At 42.4% G+C, this 21,006-nt stretch overlaps 1 protein-coding gene across 3 annotated transcripts in view; it reads left to right on the top strand.

Moving 5' to 3' along the window:
- The window catches only part of prkg2 (protein kinase cGMP-dependent 2), a gene marked incomplete at both ends in the record, with an annotated part of 32,706 nt that extends 11,700 nt beyond the window's left edge, over positions 1-21,006 (top strand). For all 3 annotated transcript variants that reach the window (XM_080432389.1, XM_080432388.1, XM_080432387.1), the window contains 12 exons: positions 104-198; positions 2,202-2,270; positions 8,322-8,420; positions 13,583-13,733; positions 14,272-14,408; positions 15,246-15,335; positions 15,959-16,100; positions 16,816-16,979; positions 19,525-19,647; positions 19,764-19,826; positions 20,129-20,195; positions 20,911-21,006. In XM_080432389.1, the coding sequence (XP_080288515.1) occupies positions 104-198; positions 2,202-2,270; positions 8,322-8,420; positions 13,583-13,733; positions 14,272-14,408; positions 15,246-15,335; positions 15,959-16,100; positions 16,816-16,979; positions 19,525-19,647; positions 19,764-19,826; positions 20,129-20,195; positions 20,911-21,006 (1,296 nt within the window). The remainder of the gene's footprint in view (positions 1-103; positions 199-2,201; positions 2,271-8,321; positions 8,421-13,582; positions 13,734-14,271; positions 14,409-15,245; positions 15,336-15,958; positions 16,101-16,815; positions 16,980-19,524; positions 19,648-19,763; positions 19,827-20,128; positions 20,196-20,910) is intronic.

Genomic DNA, 21,006 nt, shown 5'->3' with positions numbered 1-21,006 from the left:
ACTGTCAAAATCCTATCCTTGATAACTGCTGATCTAAACGGACACAGGTCCATTTGTTGCATTCTGGGAGTTTGAACGGTGTGTGAACCTGAACTGTGTGCAGGTGAAAGTGACGCAGAGCACAGAGACACAGGTGCTTCCCCAGATCATCAACACGCTGCACAAAGGGGACTACTTCGGAGAGAAGGCCCTCATAAGGTACCCGACACGCATACTGTAGTGTCTGACATTGATATGTTCCATTTGTGCACTTTAAGAGTTAAGTCAAGCTCAATATTTTGCTCTGCACTTCCACACGAAATCTGTTCCCGTTCCAGAAAAGAATGCCTCTTTATTATAACCACTTAAGCCATTTTATATTTTGTCATACGATGGTGTTGCGTGGTGAAAATTGCCGATCTTACAAGCTCACAACGATAAGCTTGTAGATCTGCAATTTTTGCAATTTTTTGAGTGCAGGAGCGTACCCCAGGTACTGTCTTATCGTTCGGTATTCGGACGGAGCGGTGTATCTGGAAGCACTCTGTGCACACACTGAACGCTTCTGAGGGAAAAGCCAGGTTGTCCCCAGTGTCTGAACAATGGAAGAGGAAGTCATTGCAGAATGCGAGTGTTGCAGCTCGTTTGGTTCTCTAGACCACAGTTTCCCAAACAGTGGGTTGGGACCCATGTTTGCGTCACGGACAAATTTGTATGGGAGTAAATATCCCCTTTTTTTTGTTTCCTACATTAAAAAAAAAGAATATATATAATTTCAAAAGATTTTAAAAAGACAAACAAAATAATTAATTAAAGGTAGGGTAAGTGATATTTTATGGTTAAAACAAAAAGTTTTTTGTTAAAAGGTTAAAGCACTATATTGTGATAGTAATCATTGCTATGGAGTGTTTGTTCAGTAACAGGAGTCTCCATGCCTCTCCAGCTCTTTAATAAACAGAAAATACATTTTCTGGTAGGTGACAAAATCTCAGCCAATCAGGAGAAAGTACCCATTTATCAGCTTCATTTTTATAGTGTTCCAGTTCCCATTTTGCCTGCTCATTTCTTAGTGTCATCACTTCCAATGTCACTTGTTTAATCTGTATCCTGACTGATTTCTCTGTCCTGATTGGATAAAATTGGAAATGAAACTGAAACTAAAATGCATTTTCTGTTTAATAAAGAGCTGGAGAGACATGGAGACTCCTTTTACTGAACAAACACTCTATAGCAATGAGTACTATCAGAATATAGAGCTATTTAACACTTATTTTAACCAAAGCAAATCACTTACCCTACCTTTAATTTCCATAATTACTTTGTCGTTGCAACGCATTTAGTCCATGAGCCAGAGCCCCAAAATTGAGCAATGATTATCGAAAGAGTGGGCAAAACCATACCTATATTAAATTGTTTATAGGGTCAATATAAGTAAATAAATATATGATAACCTTTCCACAGGAGCAGCTTTTTCATATTTATCACACATTTTGTTATTTTCCCCATACGTACATGACAGGTGAAAAAAATTCAACATTTTAAAAATAGTTATCATAATGAAACTTCCCCAGTTGATTACTTACATGAAGACAATGATTTATCGTATTACAAGTTTTCTGAAATTGTGTATTTAAATATGCAAATTATGCATTTAGTCCATGAGCCAGAGCCCCAAAATTGAGCCAGATATTGAATATTCCCTCGTTAAAAACCTTTGACTCCAACATCTTAACAAAATGAAATAAGAATGTTGACTCTGGCTTTGTCCAATGTTCCAATGTTGATTCTGGAAAGTTATGCAAATTCGGGCATATTTTCCTAATGCCTAATTTGCATATTTAAATATACAATTTCAGAAAACTTGTAATACAATAAATCATTGTCTTCATGTAAGTAATCAACTGGGGAAGTTTCATTATGATAACTATTTTTTAAATGTTGTAATGTTTTCACCTGTCATGTGCGTATGGGGAAAATAACGAAATGTGTGATAAATATGAAAAAGCTGCTCCTGTGGAAAGGTTATCATATATTTATTTACTTATATTGACCCTATAAACAATTTAATATAGGTATGGTTTTGCCCACTCTTTCGATAATGAAATCTTGTCTGGCTCATGGACTAATTGTGAGCTTCTATATCTGCCGTTTTCGGGCAAGCAACACGGTTGTACGATGAAGTAGGACTCAGACTTAACATATAAACATTTCATGTCTTCTAGTGATGACGTCAGATCAGCCAATATCATTGCTGATGAGAACGGAGTGGAGTGCCTTGTGATTGACCGAGAGTGAGTATCCTTTTCTTTGTTTCTTAGTTATTTTTTAGGCTATACTTGACAGGTACAGCGTAAAATGGTGAATGGTGTATTTACAGTATATACTGTATATCCTTATATTCCGAAGCACTTTACATTCACCAATTCATGCGCACATTCACACAGACGGCAGAGGAAATCATTGCAAGGCACCGACCTGCTCATCGTTTCACAGTTTCCCCCCTATTCGGGCCTGATTGCGAATGCGGAAGGACCAAGTGGAGCTTACTATGTAACTGTGCTTGGGTTGTGTGTGTGTGTTGTCTTTGTGTTCACGCTCTCATTGGCTCGCGCCCCCATGTGACTCACGCTCTCATTGCCTCGCGCCCCCATGTGACTCACGTGCGTGCACTGCCTATTTGCAGCCGCCAGAGTGCGCCAGAGTGCAGGAATTTAGACAATGCTCTGCACACACACACACACACACACACACACACACACACACACACACACACACACACACACACACACACACACACACACACACACACACACACACACACACACACACACACACACACACACACACACACACAATGTCAATGTTCAAATAACACGGATTACAAGTCCGTAAATACACAATATTTTCGAGCTGCGTTCGCTTCCAGCGTTCGCGCGTCTTACTTGTTAGTCTTTGTTTGAAATTACACCATTTCACACCTGGCGACTGTCACACTTTCTCACTGAAAAGGTTTGGATCTCCCACTGATTTGCCCATGAATTTCCAATGGCAGGCCCTTTGAAATTCTAAAATATTGCATCTGTATGTTCCAATGGAACAAAGGTTCTTTATTCCATTTCCTGAAAATGTTCGGTTTTGGACGTAGAAGACAGTGACGATATGAGCTTATTGGCATCCTTACTGTCTTTCTTTGTTAATTTAAATTAATTTAATAATTTAATTTCAAATATAACCGTTTTCCAAAACAGCAGTCGTGCTGTTTTCTGGTCGTTGGGAACTAAAGTCAAGACAAATCGCGTTAGAGAAAGATTGAAAGAGGAAGCGCAATATTAATTGACTTTTGTCCAGAACACTGTCTCAAATTTCTCAATCAAAAGCGTTTGTGGAGGCCCTCTGTACTTGTCCTCTTCAGCAAGTTGACACCGTGACAAGCTCAAACTATTTTCAAGTGGAGAAAATAAGACAAGGCTGCTGTGTGTGTGTGTGTGTGTGTGTGTGTGTGTGTGTGTGTGTGTGTGTGTGTGTGTGTGTGTGTGTGTGTGTGTGTGTGTGTGTGTGTGTGTGTGTGTGTGTGTGTGTGTGGGTGTGTGTGTGTGGGTGTGTGTGGGGGGGGGTGTGTGTGTGTGTGTGTGTGTGTATGTGTGTATTACTATACTTACACATATAAATAAATGTACACTGAGCGCAATTATAACATGGCGAAGCGCTGTAATAATTTTCCGAAACATGGTCCAATTTTCAGCGTAAATAAAATCACCAACTTGTATGAATCTGGCGTTCACCACAATAAAAGTTTGATGTGAAATAATCGCAAAGCATATCGTTTATGAGCTTTAGGGTTACAATTAGGAAAAGACTCTAAGAAGAAGAAGTTTGTAATAGGGTTAGGATTAGGCATTTAGAAGAAAAAAATAATAAGAAAATAATAAGAGAAAAACATTGCTCCAGCTCCAGTGAGACTACAGTACCAAAGTACTCAACTCCAGTACTTGAGTCAAAGTATAGATACTCCATCTATGATGGTCAAATATGACTCAACTACAAGTGAAAGTTGCTCAGTTAAAGGTCAAGACCACTTTGGTAGAGGTTTGGGTTGTGTAGTTACCTTGCCATGATGTAACTCTAAAGGTGGACAAGAAATCAAAAATAATTGTTCCATTGTTTAGAAATTGATAATTCAAAATTTGCTCCTCATTGACTTTGTACGGTCAAACAGCTCTCAAAGTCACTCTTTTAGCACATAAACGAACACAAACAAAGTTGATTCAGACAATATAGAACATCACCAAACCCAGTAGTGTTTTTTTTTTTTAATAAAAATATTAACTTCCTGTTGATTTTGCTATTTTTTATTAAGAAGAAAACCCGGACTGGATCCGCGGATCCGGATCTTCAAATAGTAAAATCAACAGGAAGTTTACATTTTTATTAAAAAAACAAACAGCACTGGGTTTGGTGGTGATCTATATTGTCAGAATCAGCTTGGTTTGTGTTCGTCTACTGTACATGCTAAAAGAGTGACTTTGGCTGCTTTGCCGCACAATGTAAGTCAAATCATATTTTGAATTATCAATTTCTAAACGATGGTCTAGTCCACCTTTGGAGTTACATCATGGCAAGGTAACTACACAACCCAAACCTCTACCAAAGTGGTCTTGCCCTTTAAACTGTATGTTGGTTTGTTTACTGTTGAGTGAGAACACAATGTTGCACATTAAGCTAATCATCTGTAGCCTGGTAAACCCCCCTCCCTCCGGAAATCTCATTTGCATTTGATTTCAGGAAGGAGTCTGGGATTGCTCACGGAGTAAAGCTGCCCGAACCCTGCGTGTTCGAACCAATCAGCGGCTGCTAGGGGCGGGATCATCCAATCACCTGCCTAGTAGCTTGAAAAAATTAAACTGTCTGTCATCGATTCTGCGACCGGAGTCTCAGATGGAAGTGGGCTGTGAAACAAAATGTGTGTCGCAAGCTTCTTCCATTTGACGGAGTGAGGTTAAATCATCTGGGGACCTCCCCAAAATAATTTGGGGACCCCCTCTGGAGCCGACCCCCAGTTTGGGAACCACAGCTCTACACCAAATATTTTTGCCTGAAATAGCTGATCTACAAGTACAAGCTCACAATACCTCTCTTTACGACGTGTCGTGAGCTTGTACATCAGCTATTTTTGCTGAACGTTTGGCCCAGAATAGGAATGATAGGGTACATACAGTGGGTACTCTGACAACAGGTATTCTCAACGGGCATAGTGTGCATAAAGTTTTATTCTGTTACTGATGTTATTTTCAAGAGGTTAGCGGTGTGAAAAGTGCTTCAGCATCAACAACACAAATGTAAATTATTTTTCATAGAGTGGACCAGTAAATTAAAGAATTATGATGTGTTTTTTACATCCTTACATAACAACGTCATCATGCAATGACGTCATAACATAATTTAGCATTTATATGATATATTTTCATTTTAAACCAGTAAATGAAGATGATCTGGAAGATACTTTTAGTCCTTGTGTTATATTCCGCATTCCTGCTTCATCCCTCTCTGTGCTGTTTCGAATGTCTTATGATGAACATCGCCGATGGCGATGATCCAATGATACGTTTTAATCTCTGCGAGCGTTTTCCCCCAGATTCTAACCACTCGTTCTGCGTGGGGTTAGTGAAGCAAATATTCGACTACGATGATAAACTCAAAGAGGCGGCCAGAGTAGGGACCAACTACTATTTCAAATTGAAGAGAATTATGCAAGATTTGATTACTCCACTGGTAGCCGTGTTTAACGAAAAACAACATTCTGCCGAGGAGTATATCACAATTCTGCAACAGGCCGCCAGAATATTCCTCACAAATGCCTCTCGGCTGCCTCGAGCCAAGGAATGTTCCTATCCGTGCGGCTTCCTGGTCGACAACGTTGTGTACAACTGCGTGTCGTGTAAGTACGAGTCCTGTGGATTACCTGTGGACTGCCCCCTTGAGGACACCGAGGTCACGGAATACAAGAGCATCCAGATTTGGTGCAACTTGTCGTTCACTCTGCCTCAGAACGTCACTCTGCCTCCGAACGTCCAGATGGTCTGGAAGTTTGCGGCGGGGCTGAACACCACGCGGGTGGGCCGGTTTAAGACGGTGACTACCGGGACGGACGCGCTCTATTCCATCCCCGTGGCCGGTGATCACCACCAGGGCACCTACCAGTGTGATATCTTCAACGAGAAGGTCTCCATCCTCAGGCTGTACTGGTACCTCACGGTGACGCCCAAGGACGTGCGGGGCCACGAAGCGATGCAAGAGCTGTTCGACCTGTCCATGCTGCCCGAAGGGAGGCTGGTCGCCCCCCGGGCCCGCCCGAACCCCTACCCCTCACCTGCCCTCCTCACGGCCTCCATGACCTCCGTGCTGCTGCTCGTGTTCCTGTGCGCCGGGGCCGTGTATTGGTTCGTGGCAGTGAGGGGGAAGACGGCCGACGGCGAACGGGACGATGGAGATTCGCGGTGCTCGGTTAATAGCGACGCTGTGTCGTCATCCTTGTCGTCATCCTCCAACGAGTCTTCTCTTTGAGCCGGTAAAAATATTCAAAAAAATTGCAGATGTACAAGTGACGCGCTGCGAGCTTTTATATCTGCTATTTTTGAATAGTGCATCTAAAATGACACAGATGCTTTTGTGGTTTTAATGAGCTAGGTGAACGCTGGGAGCCGGCTCTCAAAGCTGAAGTGTACGTTTTTTGTTTGTTTGTTTCTTTTTGTAAAGGAACACAAGAGGAAGAATAGAATAGATTGTATGTCTGTCTGGCTTGTTTGGTAATAATGGTAACCGGCCCACTGATCTACTTCAAACTGAGCGTGTGTTGTGGGCGGTTGTGGGAATTCGGTCAGACCAATGCTTGTCCAGAACCGAAAATCCAAATATCTCTGTCCGTCCCTCTGAGTTCCATTTATGCCCACTTCATACATGGAACCGTATTTTGTTCTCCATGTACTATGATAATGGTGAAGTACTCTGCCAACAACCTGGTACAACGGGAACAATGCATATTGTATTTCCAAAGGGGAAAGCGTTCCCAACCATGACCCTAGTTATATAGATTATATTTATGTTTTGGGGGAAAGTGTGATTTTATTCCTCACTTTTTTAAAAGCTCTGGATGTTTTCCTTTTCCCTATCCTTCGTGACCAAGCTATCGATTTCAGCAATAACATAATCCCATTAAATCCAGTGGGTCCCCAGCAAAAGTAGTTAATATAGCATCACAATCATTTTAACCACTTCAACTATTATTTTATACTTTGGCTTTTCAAAAATAGCAGATATATATAAGCTCATTGCGCGTAACTTCGTGCCACGCTATGAGCTTGTAGATCTGCTATTTTTGAAAAATATTGACAATTATATACAGTATATATGTCACAGGGAAATTGGCATTCCAGGGAAATTGAAAGGGGAGCACTTGCTTTTAGGCGCGGGGCTGCGAGGTGGGGCTTTGATGCGAGGACGACGACGACAACAACAACATAGCAACCAGGAGGCCTCAGTGGCGCACTTCGGTAATCATTGAACTCCACTACCACTGGGAGTCTGGGTTTGACTCCCGCTTGGGACATTACTTTTTCAAACAACCACGGACTACTTTTTTTCGCCGATAAAGTATAGTTTTGGACCATGACGGAGGCGCGCCGACTCAGCAGACCTTGAGGCCGAGGAGTCGCGCCCGAGCGCCTCCAGGCGCGAGTGCCCGCGCCGACCGGCCGATGGTCTGCTAGTCGACTAAGCGCCGTCCGAGTTATGTACCGATAGGCACAGAATCGTAAATGATGTTGTGGGGACTGCGTTTGCCCCAACTGCCACTCACTGCACTAACATAGCCCGCCAGCCCCGCCCCCTCGCCCCCTTGTGCTTCAACTGCATGGAATAAGGCGTGTGCGTGTGCGTGTGTGCGTGCTCGTTTGTGCGCGTGTGCATGTGTGCGTGTGTGGTGTGGGGCTCATGTCTGGCTTGCATTGCCCTCTAGCGTTGGTTCTACAGAATTGCCTGGTGGGCGGTGAAAACAAGCGCTCCCCTTTCAATTTCCCTGGAATGCCAATTTCCCTGTAACATATATACTGTATATATACGTATTTTGAAAGCAATTGTTTTTACTCTAATCTTTGCTTCTTGGGGTCTCTGGAACAAAATAGAGATGGGGGTCCGCGGCCAAATCCATGTAAAATTTTGACATGAAAATGTTTGAGAACCACTGATATAGCAACATACGTTTTTAGAGTCGGCCTCAGGTCTTGATGGGTTATATACTGTACTGCTGTGTTTAGAGTTGACGTACTAGGTTGCTGTTGTTCTTACAGGACATTTGACCAGACGGTGGGGACCTTCAGTGAGCTGCAGAAGTATCTTCAGGGTTATGTGGCCAGTCTGGACCGTGATGACAAGAAGAGACACGCCAAGTAGGTCTTCAGACAGGGCTGGAGAAGTAGCCAAGTACAATTACTCAAGTACTTTGTACTCCACTACAATTATTTGAAAACTTTAGTTACAAAGTTACTAAATCTATATAATTATTATTACAACACGTACATTAACCAATTAAAGGAGCAGTTCACCACAAAAATGACTTATTTTCTATCAATTACACACCATACGAAGCCTTGAATTAATGGAGATTTTTTTGAATTCCTAAGCCAATAATTTGGTAACCGGCGGACTCTCCGGTAGGAGACTCAATGGAGGCTCTTTGAGTCTCCTACCGGAGACATTAGCATCTTTCCGCCGGTCGTCAAATTATTGGCTTAGGAATGCGACAAAAATCTGAAAGATTTTAGTACTTTTACTTTGGTACTGTATATCATTTTTATACATTTTAGAATACAGGCCTTTTAACTATTTTTATGTTGTGGTATTGCTACTTTTATTTAAGTAAAAACAGAGTACTTCTTCCACTGAGTGATGGATGAAAGGTCAGATCAAACTGGTCGCCATACACTATGGAAGAAGTTATATCAGTATTATTCTTTATATCGTGGCAACATAATCATCACTGTTGGGCAGAAGATTAATGCCCTATTTATTTTATAATTCGTCATATGACAATATTGTACAAAAGTAGGGAAAACAGCCGATGTACTAGCTCAGTGGTTCTCAAACTTTTATATTTCAACATCCATCTTAACTCTGACAGTGTACAAATGGAACCAAATGGACCCGATAGGGTCCATTTGATTCCATTTGTACACTGTCAGAGTTACAGACTTGTAAGGGTCAATTTAGAGCCCCATTAAGGAACCCGGAGAGTCCCTGGACCACACTTTTAGAACCACTGTACTTGGCACCTGTCTGCATTGTCTATTTTTGGAAACATTTAGAACTTTTCCACCTCCAATGACATGCCCAAAATAGGGACGCCAGGTTGAAAGTCTGTATTCATATTAGTCTTTATAATATTGAACCAATGGAAAGTATTAACAAGAGCTAAATAATAACTAGTTACTGTACATTGGATCCATTGGAATGTGTTTTGCACCCTGTCCGTCCGTCCGTCCGTCCATCTGTCTGTGAACAGCTAATCTCCGGCACCGTAGGCCCAATCGACGTGAAACTGTGCACACCCACTCCCCGGCAAGGTTATTATAGTTAACTAAAACTAACAAAATAACGAAAACTAAAGGTGAAAAAATATTTCAGTTAACTAAACTAAATAAAAACTAAAAGAAAAAAGAAAAACGATAACTAACTGAAACTATATTGTGTGTTTACAAAACTAACTAAAACTAACTGAAATGATAGTCAAAATGCCCTTCGTTTTAGTTTTTGTCAATATTTATAAGCCTTTTAGATTTAAATTAATTCGATTCATTTCCCCTGCGCAGTTCTACGTCAGTTGCAGTCACCGTTGGTCCGCTGACGTAGTCGCCCCAAAACACCGTCGCCCCAGGGCAAATCCGGCGGTATTAGAATCACTGGTACGCGAAAGAATTGGGGGCGAGTGTGTTTTGGGGCGAGTTACTCCGGTTGTTTTCAATTTGCATCGTAGCACGTGAGCAGCACTGACTGACTGACTGACTGCACGGCACTGCACGTTACTTTATAATGGCGACGGAGAAACAAGTTGGGACAAATATGGTCCTATATGGGATTTATTTGAATACAACAGCAAGAAAGACAATAACAATTGCCTTGTAGTGCAAACGGGTGATACAATGTGGAGCAATTATCAAAGGGAAAAAACCCACGGACCACGGTGTAAAGTAACTAAGTACATTTACTCAAGTAGCCTACTGTAGCCCACTTAAAGGGCAAGACCACTTTGGTAGAGGTTTGGGTTGTGTAGTTACCTTGCCATGATGTAACTCCAAAGGTGGTCAAGAAATAAAAAGTAATTGCTGCATTGATTAGAAATTGATAATTCAAAATATGCTCCTCATTGACTTACATTGTACAGTAAAACAGCTCTCAAAGTCGCTCTTTTAGCATGTAAACGAATGTAAACAAAGTCGATTCAGACAATATAGAACATCACCAAACCCAGTACTGTTTTTTTTTTAAATAAAAATGTTAACTTACTGTTGATTTAGCTATTTTTATTAGAAAGAAAACCTGGACTGGATCGGCGGATCCGGATCCGGATCTTCAAATAGTAAAATCATCAGGAAGTTGACATTTTTATAAAAAAAATAAACAGTACTGGGTTTGGTGATGTTCTATATTGTCTGAATGAGCTTAGTTTGTGTTCGTTTATGGGCTAAAAGAGTGACTTTGAGAGCTGTTTCAGTGTACAATGTAAGTCAATGGGGAGCATATTTTTAATGATCAATTTCTAATTAATGGAGCAATTATTTTTCATTTCTTGTCTACCTTTGGAGTTACATCATGGCAAGGCTACACAACCCAAACCTCTACCAAAGTGGTCTTGCCCTTTAAGTACAATTTTGAGGTACTTTTGCTTTACTGGAGTATTTCCAATTTTCTGTATTTTTACTTCTACTCCACTACATCTCTCAGAGATAATAATGGTACTTTTACTCCACTACAATTATTTGAAAACTTTAGTTACTAGTTACTTTGTAGGTATTTTGATTATTATTACAAAACATACATTATACCCACTTCATTTCGGCCATTTGAAAATAGCCGATCTACAAGCTCACAATGCTTTGGTGAGCTTGTAGATCTGCTTTTTTCAAAAGATGTGTTTACCTTTTATAGCCTACATTTTGAAAACTTGTGAAATGGGACATTCTGCATAATGAGTACTTTTACCTTTGTTTGTAATTTTGATACCAATACTTTTGTGCTTTTACTCAAGTACATTTTGAATTCCGGACTTTTACTTTTAACAGAGTATTTCTACATGTATTGACACTTTTACTTAAGTAACAAATTTGAGTACTTTTTCCACCACTGATAGCGAGTACCTTGACAAGGCAGCCTCTCTGAGCACCTCAGAAACCTGAGACCCCTGGACCCTGTGTGTGTCATGAAAGGGTTTATGTTCATATATTGTATGGCTATTTTGATTTATACCAGGCACAGTACATTTTGCACTTAAGGCTGCTATCTTGTGGACTGTTGTGTGGATAGTTGATTGTCAAACAGTAACTGAATAATATATATTTTTAAATGGTATCTTTTGTTTTAGTTTTTATTACACAATACTTACTTTGACCTGTTGAATCCTGCACCTGACAAAAAAAACAAAGTATGAAAAAAAAAACTAAAACTAACACTAAAACTAATAAAAACTAAACTAAAACTAAGTGTTGTCACAAAAATAGAAACTAAATAAAAACTAGCAAACCCGCTCTAAAAACTAAAACTAACTGAATTAGAAAAAAAAGTGTCAAAACTAACTAAAACTAAACTATAATAAAAAATCCAAAACTATTATAACCTTGCTCCCCGGATGCCAGAGCAGAACCTCTGCCACAAATTGTTCACCTCGGCCTGTTATAGCGCCACCAGGGGGCAGATTTTTGCAAAACACATTTTCTGATATTACTCTACACAGTATCTCTAGAGTCATGTGATCAAGACGGGTCTGCCCAATGCTTCTAAAGTTTGCAGGAGTGGTCAGTTTGGAAGAATATGCCTCAAATCATGAACGCGGCGTGCGATTGCCGTGAAACTTTGCACGCACAATTGCCACTAGGCCGAGGAAGAAATGCCACCCTACATTTTTTGAATCAGGCTCATGGTGGCGTTATAACAAGCTGATTTGTGTTTTTACCTATAACCGATCGGCGTGAAAAAAAACGCCTCAAATCATGAATGCAGCGATTCCACTAACCTCTATAAAGACTTAATTCCAAACTTTGCTGGCCCACAATAACCCGCCTGGCCTGGCGGAGACCTCTGCTCCGAGGAGCACAGGAGCACTTTTTCCCAGTTATTTATATTTTTTGAACGAGTCGTTCGGACACAAAGTACTGTTCTCTGCTCTGACACACGAGCTTCACTTCCTTATGATGCTTCTTTCCTTTCAAACGTCTCATATCGTTGCTGTCGGGCAGAAACCTCTTATCTCCATATTCTAACTTTTTGTGTTGTTTCGTAAATGAATGCCCTACTTGATCATACTGCAGCGTCACACAAAAGCATTCAAAGTAGCAGATCTGCAAGCTCGAAACGCAGCACAAAGCAATGCGTTATAAGCTTGTAGATCTGCTACTTTTGCTGTTTTTATTTTATTTCAATCCTGAAAAGTAATAGTTTTGGACATATGAGGTTTCCACCCGACAGAGACGATTTATTCAAGTGCTGTACTTGAGTACACTTTTGAGATACTTTTACTTTACTTGAGTATTTACAAATTTTGATACTTTATACTCCACTACATCTCCGAGGCAAATATTATTATATCCACTACAATTATTTGACAAATAATTGTTACTTTGTTACAATAAATGTTATGTTACAGATTGACATTATCATTACAAACATGCATTAACCACTTAAAGGGATATTTCACTTTCAAATAAAATAAACATTAAAAAAAAATATTAAAAAAAAATGAAAGAAGTTATGCCAAAATCACGGCCCCCTCACACATTAGTAGGACACTCTAATGCGTGAGGGGGCCGTGATTTTTCCATTACTTTTTCATTTATTTTTAATATATTTTTTAAATGTTTATTTTATTTGAAAGTGGAGTATCCCTTTAAGCCCTATTTTATTTGGCTGTTAAAAAATAGCAGATCTATGACAATACTTTTGTTCCTTTACAGTAAACATTTTAATACATGCCTTATACTGACTTTTTTAATGAATAAAATGTAATTTTGTCCAATCTGTATGGTAGAGTATGTTGATACAGTACAACTTATACATTGGGGTGGTTGTATTTTGCCTCTCTGCTCTTCTATTGAGACATTTAGATTGTGTCAAAGGTCTCTCCTAGACACAGGATCTGACATGAATTCTGACCTGATGGTCAAGATTCAATGTATCCCCTGAGCAAGCAGGCAGGCACTATTAGCTCAATGGTAAAAATGTCAGCACTTGTGCTGGAAACCGGGTCCAAAGCCGGGGTAGAAGAGGAAAGTTGCATAGTGCAGCTTTAAGTAAAAACGAAAATCTTCTATTTCTTCCACCACTGTCCCTGTCGTGTCCCCAGGAGATCGGTGTCATGCCAGCAGAGCCACCTCCTGTCCCCAGATGTCCTCCAGCTGAAGGACAAAGTGTCGTCCATCCCTGCCTCCATGCCCTTCGAGAGCCTGGAGGTCATCTCCACTCTGGGCGTCGGGGGCTTTGGCAGAGTGGAGCTGGTGAGACCCCAACAACACTTTGAAAGCATTCTCTCCGTTGTTCTAAAACTTCTTCATGTCAAGGACCCCCCCCCCCCCCAAATGTATATGTATTTGGGACCCCCCCGTCTGAAAATAATTTCTGTCAGGGACCCCCCCCATACAAGAATTGTGTCGCTAAAATGATTCAAAAAACATTCTCTGAGTTTTGAAAATAGCAGATCTACAAGCTCTTGTGAGTGTGTAGATCAGTTGTTTTCAAATAGCTGATTTAAAGGCTACATTTTTATGCTATATTTGTGTCTAGATATAACCCCACTCAAGGACCCCCAGGGGGTCCCGGACCCCACTTTGAGAACCACAGGGCTGGAACAGCGGAGAAAATCTCTGCCTACAAAAAGATACTGATACCGTCCAATATGAAGAAGTGTGTGTGTGTGTGTGTGTGTGTGTGTGTGTGTGTGTGTGTGTGTGTGTGTGTGTGTGTGTGTGTGTGTGTGTGTGTGTGTGTGTGTGTGTGTGTGTGTGTGTGTGTGTGTGTGTGTGTGCGCGCGTGCAGGTGAAGGTGAAAAACGAGGACATCACGTTTGCCTTGAAGGTGATGAAGAAGAAGCACATTGTGGACAACAAGCAGGAGGAACACATCCACTCAGAGAGGAAGATCCTGGCTGAGGTCCACTGTCCCTTCATCGTCAGGTCAGCCATGACCTGTCTGCATTGTGCAGGCTATTTGTATAGGGATGTACAGTATAGGGGTGGGACGATATGGGTATCTCACAATACGATATCTGTGGATATTAGGCCCTCAATAACAATAATATCACGATATTCGATATATTGCGATATCACGATATATTGCATGAAAATTCACCAACGATATATCACGATAGTCCTTGTATTCAATTCATAAACACATAAAATAGCTCCAAACAGTTCAAAATCATCATTACACAAATACAGAGTCGGAAAAACAACGTATCACAAACTAAATAAATAAAACAAATATTACTATTATTATTTTTTTATATCGATTTTTCCCGGCAGTATATCGATTATTTATCGCGGGAGAAAGTATCGCGATATATCGCGATATCGATATATCGTCCCACCCCTAGTACAGTATACTGTTGTATACTCTATTGTTTGTCATTGATGGGGCTTTTTTGTTACTATATTTGAAGGCCGTATGTGGTTAACAATTCAACGTCAGGTCATAAATGACCGGGTTGTCAGTCACAGCCACTAGGATTAAACGTGAGATTGATGAGCGGCGCACCTCTCCAAAAGTTAAACTATCTGTAGCTTGAAGCACCCAGGGGGCGCTCTGCCAAAAAAAACAATGGAACGCTAAGAGCGCTGAAGGGTGATTCTCAGAGCTGGGAAGAGGAGCGCCCCAACCTGTCTTTAATGAAGTATAGCGTCCGTAGCAGGCCGATTCGTGTTTTGATGAGACCACAGGTGGCCTCGAGCATCGTAACTGACCAGAATGGCCCTGACTATGAGTTTAACTTTGTCATTTATTTCTGTCCGTAGGTTGTACCGTACGTTCAAGGACAACAAGTATGTGTACATGCTGCTAGAGGCCTGCTTGGGAGGGGAGATCTGGAGTCTGCTCAGAGACAGGTAGAGCTGGGATACAAAGCTATACGCTGAACTATTATAATAATCTCTGTCTCAGAGGCTGAAAAAAGATTCCTTGGCCAAGTCCCCCCCCCCCACACACACACACACTAGCGCTGTGTTTCATGAACAATTAGAATTATGATGTTTTGGTAGACATAGTCCACCAGTTCAAGAAATTGCAGATTTATGCTAAAGTCGGCCATAAAAGGATAGTCCTCTTCTTTTTTTTTTTTTTTACAAAATACCAGACGCCAGAGGGTTAACCTCTGCTTTTATGAAATATCTGAGAGATCATTTGGATTCTCTGGAAGATTGAGCTTGCATTCTATTGCTAGTTTGACCACTTCAAATACTCTTTAATCTTAAAATAACAAATAACCGAAAAATCGACAAGCTTACAACACGTCACGCTGCGACGTGTTGTAAGCTTGTAGATAGCCTATTTTAATCAACTTGAATCCATAATAATGTCTATGTACTGTTCACAGTGAAATCCTCAGTGTTCATTTAATTCTGAGAGTATATAAATTGAACTAAATGGACTCTCTCTCGGGTCCATTCTTGAGAACCACTACTCCTAAAGGTTGATCACTCATAGCTGTCGTTCATTGCCTGGCCTGCAGGGGGAGTTTTGACGAGCCCACTGCTAAGTTCTGTGTGGCGTGTGTGACGGAGGCCTTCGACTACCTGCACCGCAACAGCGTCATCTATAGAGACCTGAAACCTGAGAACCTCATGCTGGATGCTGAGGGCTACATCAAACTGGTGAGAACGTAGCCATTCATGAAAGCACCATGGATGAAATGCAGTATGCAGGAAATGTGCCTTTTGTTCAGCGATGGAAAGTAACTTTTACTAAACACCTTACATTTACTTCAGTACAATTTTGAGGAAATGTAATTTTTTCTATACCATACTATTTTTCTAAACTTCATACTACATCTCAGAGGCAAATATTGTACTTTTTACTCTACTAAATGTATGCAAAAACTGCAGACATAAGTTACTTTATAGATTTAGATTATTATTATCTGTATCAGCCAATGGGATCCAAGTAAATATTGTTTTGGTCCAAAAACAATATTTTTGTATCAAGAATTGTGGGGATGTGCATATCCTACCTCGTTCTATGATTTATAAATATTTAAATATGAAAAGAGCTTGTGACTAAATAATAACTACATTGGATGCATTGGAACACAGTTTTATTTTGTACATTATCCTGAAAAGTTACGGACTAGCCAACACCAACTCTGGACTCCTGGTTTTGAGCTCTGCAGTGTTGTTAGCTCTGCTGTCGCGCCGCAGTGTGTCTACGTAGGTGGTGCGCCGCTTTTCTACTCCTGGCTGGGCCTTGGGTTGGCTCTACAATATCAGCTTGCTTACTACCAGTTCTGGGTGCCTGACATACAAGGTTTCCATCCAACATAGACGATGTACAGTATACGTGGTAGTGATATTATTCTGTAATCGTCCCCAGGTTGACTTTGGCTTTGCCAAGAAGATCAAAGGCGGTCAGAAGACGTGGACGTTCTGCGGGACGCCGGAGTACGTGGCCCCGGAGATCATCCTCAACAAGGGCCACAGCTTCAGCGTGGACTTCTGGTCTCTGGGCATCCTGGTCTTTGAGCTCCTCACTGGCAGGTCTGTCTGTCTGTCTGTCTGTCTGTCTGTCTGTCTGTCTGTCTGTTCTTCTGTCGTATGTCCTTAGACCTTCAGCTCCGTTGCAGCAAGCCAGTCCAGTGTGTCATTGCCTAGGTCAATTAAACCACGATCACCATTAGGTGGCCGGTATTTGGGGCAGCTGGTCATAACGTGTTCCACAGTCTGTTCTGGATCCCCACATTCGCAGTGGGCATTGTCTGTGAGGCCCCACTTGTGCATTGATGCATTGAAACGTCCCACACCTGTCCTCAGGCGATTGAGGGTTGTCCACTCCTTGCGTGGGAGGTTCTGGCCAGGAACATCTGCTGGGTCCTCGATGTATTTGTGAAGCCTGGATGGTTCTGCTGCCTTCCACTGGTCCCTCCATCTTGCCTTCACCCAGGAAGCCTTGGAGGTGTCTGCTGGTGTTGTTGGCTTCTCGTCTGACCTCTGCTGGAGCGATTCCAGCGAGGACAGGCAGTTGGTTTGTTGGAGTGGCTCGTAGACATCCGGAGATGGTCCGTAGGGCGGTGTTGAGGGCAGCATCCAGCTTCTTCACATGAGGGCTACGGCTCCAGACTGGGGCATAGTACTCAGCGGCGGGGAACACCAGAGCCTCGGTGGAGATGCGCAGTGTCTTTGTGGTGGCTCCCCACGTAGTACCGGCTAGACGGCGTATCAATGCGGCACGGGCGGTGGTCTGGGACTGTAGCGGGGCATCTTTAACCATGATGTTAATTTCACGGGTTGCTTACTTGTTGTAGAGGTGGAACATTGTTGATACAGTCTTCTCAACACTGAGCTTGAGGCGCCAGTTCTTCAGGTATGAAGACAGAATGTTCATGTCCTCAGAGAGGCCCTCTTCTACTGCTTCCCAGGATGGCTTGCTGAGCAAAATGGCCAGGTCGTCTGCATAGCCGTTACTTCCTTGATGTTGTTGTGGGTAGGTCGTGGATGTAGATGTTGAATAACATCGGTGCCAGCACTGAGCCCTGCGGGACACCGTTCTTGAGCTTTCTCACCCTGCTGCTTTGGCCGTTACTGGTGTGTAGCCGAAAGCTGCGGTTGCTCAGCAACTCCATTATGAAGCTCACCATGTGCTTTTCTGGGATGGTCTCCAGAAGCTTCATATGTAGCCCACGCAACCAGACAGTGTCGTAGGCAGCCGTGAGGTTTAGGAAGACGGCACCCGCCTTCTCTCCTGCCTGGAAGCTGTCTTCTATGTCGTGGCACAGAAGGGTCACCTGGTCTGTTGTTGACCTACCGCTTCGAAAGCCAGCCTGTTCTTTGGGCAGCTGGGGGTCGATCACTGGGGTGAGGCGTGCCAGGATGAGGCGTTCAAGGAGCTTGAAGGGTACGCACAGCAGTGAGATGGGCCGGTATCCCTTTGGGTCATCGCTCGGCTTGTTTGGCTTTGGCAGGGCGATCACCTTAGCACGACGCCAGATCTTTGGCAGCTTTGAGTACTGGAGGCATGTAGAAAGGAAGGAACAGAGCCAGTCAGTTGCCTTCTTGCCTTGATGTTTCATGTACTCAGGGTGGATGCAGTCTATCCCTGGTGCCTTACCAGTCTTCAGGCGTTGTGTGGCCAGATCGATCTCTTTCGTCGTGAAGTTGATGGATAGGTTGGAATCACATCCTGGGGCCCTGAACAGCTCGTGGACTCTTGCTGATGTTGTTCTATTGAAGTCCTTGTCTGCGTTAGGGAAGCGGCCATTACTCAGCAGGAGCGACGCGATGGAGTTTGCAGTGATGGGGCACTGCGGAGGAGTGCCCCATCACTGTCTGTCCATCTGTCTGTCCGTCCGTCTGTCCGTCTGTCCGTCTGTTTTTTTTATGTCTGTTGATGTCATAGACTGACCACATGACATCATAGAGCCACTGGAGGCGAGTCCTGGTGAAATTGTCCCCGCCCCCTTTCCTGACTGGTCGATGTTTATCTCATAACTTTTGAAGTGCTTGTCGTACATTGGAAACACTGCTACACCAGTGGGTTTCAAAGTGGGGTCCAGGTACCCTCATGGTTCCTTGAGGGGGGTTCCAAATAGCCCCTTACCAGAGTGTAACTCTATGAGAGTGTACAAATGGAATTTGGTTCCATTTGTACACTCTCAGAGTTATGAGGGCCCTTGAAATTTAAATGTTTGAGAACCACTGTGTTACACTAAATGGAACAGAGCCTTAATTAGTATGATTGGTAACACTTGAAGGAAGGACTCATTGGACTCGGTAGAGAACCCCTGTGAAAATTCCCCCTAGTTTCAGAATTTAGGTTGAAGCCCTGAGTTTGAAATCACTGTAAACCAAGCGTTCATCATCAATATGGCCGTACAGTAGTAGATGATACTGGAGCTGTAAAGAGTGGTACTGCCTGAAGGTCAACATTTTTCTCAGTCAGGCTCTATTAGCTCAGTGGTAAAGCAATGTCCGCAATTGTGTAGGAGACCCTGTTTCAAATCCAGGGTAGAACAATAAAGCTATAGAGGGGGTAGCTTTGAAGTTCCACTGTCCATTCACCCTTTTCTTCTCTCTTAACGTTCCACAGTCCTCCGTTCTCAGGCAGTGACCAGATGATGACGTACACCTTCATCCTGAAAGGCATCGAGAAGATGGACTTCCCCAAGAAGGTCACCAAGAGACCAGAGGACCTCATACGAAAGCTGTGCAGGTACAGAGCCACTTGTGGGAAAATGGCAGCTCGTGACTCCAGCATGCAACGCAGTTTAAATCAGGCTTATTAGGTATATGTAGAAAGCATCACTCTAACGAACGTCTGCTTTACAGACGAAACCCTGCCGAGCGTCTAGGCAACCTGAAGAATGGAATCACTGACATCAAGAAGCACAGGTGAGGAGGATCCATTGTATAACATTATAATAATTATAAAACATATCCACTAAAACCCTATGCACTTAGCACTTCAAAACCGTCAACGACAACTATGTCGTTTATTGAGAATGTATCATCTCTACACTAAATCTCATATCTAAAAATAGCAGATCTACAAGCTCACAACACGGGCGAATGTTCCCTCCCTAGGATGCTAGGGTTCAAGTGGTGTGCACGCATGCACACACGCACGCACGCACGCACGCACATAAACAAAACTGTACAATGTAACACTGACATTATTTTAAATGTATCCAAAGGTGGTTTAATGGTTTCAACTGGGAGGGACTGAAGGTCAGGTCTTTAGCATCTCCACTGAAAAGAGAGGTAAGTCAAGGCAAATCCTCAGTGTTCATTTGTGGATGAAAGTAACCAAATGGACCTGTACATTTGTCCACTCTTGGAGCAAATGAATGAATTAACACTGTCTATTTTACTGTACTGTATATCAGTGGTTCACAAACTGGGGGGGGGGCTCTATTTTTGGGAGGTCACAGCCTGAAAAGTGTGGGAACCCTTGCTGTATATCATGTAAAACAAGTGACTGAATCAATTAGCAATTATATATCCAATTCTCCCCTACTGATCCCAATGCGGTTCAATTGGGTGGTTTAATTTGTACCCTGTGGGTACAAATTAAACTCTCCAGGATGGATCGGCTGCATTGAAGCAGACATGACTGTTGGATAGGTTGACACAAGCCACTCCCCTTGTAGGTCGCAGCAAAGCAAAAAGGTTGTTGACACTTTGGTGGAGGTTTGGCTTGTGTTGTTTCCTTGACACGATGCAGCTCCTAATGTTGGTGAGATATCTTCAATAGTTGCTCCGTTGATGTTGAAATGAATCATCCAAAAATAGTCTCCTCACCCACCTGCCTCACCGACTTCACGTTGCACGTTGAAACAGCTCTCAAAGTCACTGTTTCAGCACATAAACAAACACAATCAAAGAGGATTCTGACAATATATAACATCACAAAACCCTGATTGATTGATTGTTTGATTATTTGGTTAGTAATGATTTTGCGTTTCCTACACTGCAGCTAAAAGGCCCTACAGACCACAGCTACTTTGACAAATACCCTGCTGATGAACAAACGCCTCCTGATGAGCTGTCTGGATGGGACGCCGACTTCTGA

Source organism: Gymnoscopelus braueri (genome assembly GCF_963280865.1).
Source record: "Gymnoscopelus braueri genome assembly, chromosome: 7".
NCBI lineage: Eukaryota > Metazoa > Chordata > Actinopteri > Myctophiformes > Myctophidae > Gymnoscopelus > Gymnoscopelus braueri.
Note: the sequence above shows the minus strand (reverse complement) of the source record. Positions and strands in the feature narration are given on the sequence as shown.